Source organism: Sphaeroforma arctica, assembly GCF_001186125.1.
Source record: "Sphaeroforma arctica JP610 unplaced genomic scaffold supercont1.1207, whole genome shotgun sequence".
Lineage (NCBI taxonomy): Eukaryota > Ichthyosporea > Ichthyophonida > Sphaeroforma > Sphaeroforma arctica.
In genome coordinates this window covers 2,979-6,942 of record NW_014039351.1, presented here as the reverse complement: position 1 = coordinate 6,942, position 3,964 = coordinate 2,979, and the positions used below count along the sequence as shown (strand labels likewise).

General features: G+C 42.5%; 1 protein-coding gene across 1 annotated transcript in view; it reads left to right on the top strand.

The window, feature by feature from the left end:
* SARC_10321 (hypothetical protein) overlaps positions 1–3,055 on the top strand; it is a 6,201-nt gene extending 3,146 nt beyond the window's left edge. Inside the window, exons 4-8 of the mRNA XM_014295640.1 lie at positions 261–357; positions 1,355–1,526; positions 1,949–2,035; positions 2,526–2,633; positions 2,925–3,055. Coding sequence (XP_014151115.1) covers positions 261–357; positions 1,355–1,526; positions 1,949–2,035; positions 2,526–2,633; positions 2,925–3,017 — 557 coding nt within the window. The 3' untranslated portion in view covers positions 3,018–3,055. The remainder of the gene's footprint in view (positions 1–260; positions 358–1,354; positions 1,527–1,948; positions 2,036–2,525; positions 2,634–2,924) is intronic.
* Positions 3,056–3,964: the final 909 nt, after the last annotated feature.

Genomic DNA, 3,964 nt, shown 5'->3' with positions numbered 1-3,964 from the left:
ATACATAGTTATATATATATATATCTATATATATAGTTATACATATATATTGTGGTGTTGGATTATTTCTGTAGCGTATGGTCTTTGTGGGCTTTCTTGTGTATTTTGACTTTATCAGGGGTCAGGCTAGGCTTGAAGGATCAGTTTTAGTGTAATAAGAACTGCAGCTCAAAGTCAAATGAGCTCCTACCTCGAGTCAATGAATCTCGTATATTGATACCTAATTATATTATCTGGGTTTGTCACTGTCTTTTGCATAGGTTATTACCCCACTTCGGCCCAAAAGACATACGATGAGAGCTCAGAAGGAGGTGCAGGAGATTATTGGTCTGCCCTCAGCCAAGAGTGGGAGGACAGGTAGGCACCTTTTTGTTTAGTATGCACATATGCCTTTCTATTTTGTGAAGTGCAAATGCACAGTCCCATTTCTCGATGCAATTTGCTCCTACATGGTATGCATATACAGCCCTATTTTACCACACAATTTTGGGTAACTGTGGTAGTCGCGTGGGTACTCTCTGGTGCACTGCAGCACGCGTATCTAGAGTGACTCGTTCAGTGCATGCATGCTGTGGTAATACCATAAAGGATGCTGTAGTAAATACCATAAAGGAACACCGCCCATAACAGATGGCGACCGTGTGCGTTGGTTCAGTCGCGTACTGAGTATAAAGTTATGCTTGTTGGTTGTTAGCCTCACATTTGCCTCGAATGCTGTGTGTATGTATTGGGCTGGATTCGAGTTAGGTTTAGTCGGTTTCAGCGCGGTATTTGAAAGCGTGCTGCTCTGGGTGTACGATAGGATGTTACGCCTGGCCGGCTGGCTGGGCGCTCGTTCACATGCGTGTTGCAGGAGGGGTTGAATACAGACCAATCTTGCAGTGCTAAAATAGTATTTGTGGATTTCCTCAGATATCGATCTTGATTTTTTTTATATGTAGATGTAGATATAGATATAGACATAGATATATAGATTTATAAATATACTTATAGATGTAGATATACATATAGATTAAAATGTAGATACAGATATCAAAGGGTGTACTTCTGAGCTCTCTCTAGACACGTCCACAGTGAGGATACCACGTCACGTCTTCCATAGCCTTTGGGTTTTTGGAATACACCTTGCAGAGGCATTTTTCAGAGGCATTTTGGTTTGGACTTACGCAGCGTACGGCAATGGTGAGATACAATGCGTTTTCCGTTGTCTATTATACTGCCGTATCAATCCGCCTCCGCTGTTTGCTACTTTATCAATATAAATCCTGCAAGCAATACGGTACGAGTGCGACCGGACCGAATCTGGCCTGATTGATGTCTCAATACAACCTACACTTTTCATATCTAACCATAGTGGAAAGCTCCTGGCGTCCGTTTCGACGCGGCATGCCATTGTGCGGTTGTCTGTAGTGCTGGGTCGGGATGGAGGTGCCTATCCCCAGATGAGGTTTCCGTTTGCATTTGGTGTAGGAGGCAACACGGGCACAGGCGAGCAATGGTTTCCCTGGGTGCATGAGGAAGACATGGTATATTGGGAGTGGACGTTATTTTTAACAGTCTCTCTTTAATTGGTTTCATTGGCACAGGTGTATGAGTAGTATAAAGTATACTGGCAATACGTGGTCATGGACTTCTATACATACGTGTCTGCATATTCTGGTTGTATTGGCATACCTGGCAACTGAGACTACACGGCCATAAACTGAACTTTGCACAGTCGAGATAAGCCTCTGTACTCTCAATAGCTTTTCTCCTGCGTGTACTTACCCTTGTGTTATTCTTGCGACAGCTGAAGCGCTGTTATTCGATGCTTGTAGCCGTTACATGCAGCGGTTCCCCTCGCACTCTTGCTCTATGCACGACTCATTTATGGCAACGTAAACATACGTGGATACTCACAACTCGAGCAATGGCGTGTGTGCCGTATACTGCCCATCGCTCTGTGCAGGTGGGGATATTCCTGCATGCCCTGGAGAATGACGCGGTGAAAGGCCCTATTAATGGCATTGCGCCAGAGTCTGATACCAACGCACAGGTACGGACATATTCGTCTGCACTATGTTGGGCTTATATTTTCCCTAAGTTCATGTACGTAGTCTGTATTTGACTGTTGGTGCGAAACATGTCTCCATCACTTCGGGTTATGTTGAGGTGTGGCTGTTTGTCGTGTTTGTTAGCTTGTTATCAGTGTCTTCATGTGTATTTGTGTTACTGTGATTTGTATGCGATCTTGCCACACGTGTATGCTCATCTAGTAGTTAACATCGCGTCAATAACAAGATCCTCGTTTATGTGTATTGAATCCGCTAATAACCAGTCGCCGGAACCTATTATATATGTCCGATGGAAGAATTATCACACTCATAGGCCTTCAATAGGCCTCTACTTTTGATTATATTTGCCAACTATCTGTTAAACCGAGACGCAATCGTTATATCATTCTACCAAATAGTGAGATTGGAATCTGTAGACAAACTGGCCGCTGAACCTTCACATATCTACTTTTTTATCATGTGTCATCACAGTTTGTTCGTAAGCTTGCTAGCATCATGCACCGCCCGTACCTATTCACTGTTCCGGGTTTTGTGATGTCTACACTGCTTGGGAAGGACCGATCGGCAATGTTATTGGAGGTACGTTGTTATCGCTTTTGCAATATTTTCTCTTGCGCAAAGATGTATTTGATATTCCTGTATACTTATAACCAGTTCTTATTTCAAATTTGCTTGTGTCTCTGTGTCACTCGTCGAGAATAATTAGCTTGTGGTGTTCTGAGATACCGGCCGTCTAAGTTTACATATTGACCGAATTCTGGGACGTTATATGTGAATGGACTGTTTTTTATTCCAACTGTGAATGGCTCGATCTCATCGTTCGTGTGCTGTGCGTAAACTCATCTTCGTTGTTACATTCATCTGCTCTAGGGACAAAATGTGAAGCCAACGGTTGCCATGGAGACGGGGTATCAATTTAAGTATCCCGACTTGGAGTCGTGTATAAAGGCGTTAGAAAGTTAAGATTTTAACAATAAAACGAAAAAGGAAAACACCATGAGATGAGTATCAATTAGTTTATAAATATAGGTGTCTTGGTCGTTACTACCATTCGATGGATAAAGCTTGTGGGAGTAGCGTACACTTTACACACCACACGCTCCTTGTTACCAAAGACAGTATGATTTGTGGTGGACTATTTGGTGATGGTGAGTCAAACCGTCGGTGTTCCGTTTACTGTTCGGTACAGCACATCGCTTATCTGTCTGACCTGACCTCCACACGCGCTTCTTCTAAAGACTTCATTACTAAATTACATTTGCCGGCGAAGACAAATCGCTCTAAAGCTGAAGGTCTCCCTTCTGTAAACCTCTAACCTAATTGTGTTGCAGTGCTTTAAGCTTACACTCACATCGGAGACATACCAAAGCAGCTCTCAAGTTTGCTGATTGTTTAATTCATATTGAGTGCAGGCTCGCACGACATATCTGCATTCGAGCTGAGGAGTCTCTAAGCTGCCCTCTCTGCCGACTGTATTACACCAAGTACAATCCAAAACTCAGGACATGAGGTGCACTCTCGTTGACCTTTGTCCTATTTTCCAATTAAGGACTCAGCCTATAGGCGGGCATGCGCGCCCTTTTGGCCTATCCCGCATGTGAACGTGCACAGTGTTTGCCAAAAAATGTGCGTGCTAAACGGTCTTCCGCGTGTATCTCTGCCACTGACTTGATTGCTATCATCAGGTAGCTCTGTGCACGAGGGGATCCACGTGTGTCCATACTATGTGCATGTTAGGGTTGTGCACGCTTGGCGTAGCAATGTATACATATACACATATATTTGTATACATATACATTACGCATATACATATACATTTCACTTTCCATATATATATATATATATATATATATATATCTATATATATATATATATATATATATATATATATATATATATATATATATATA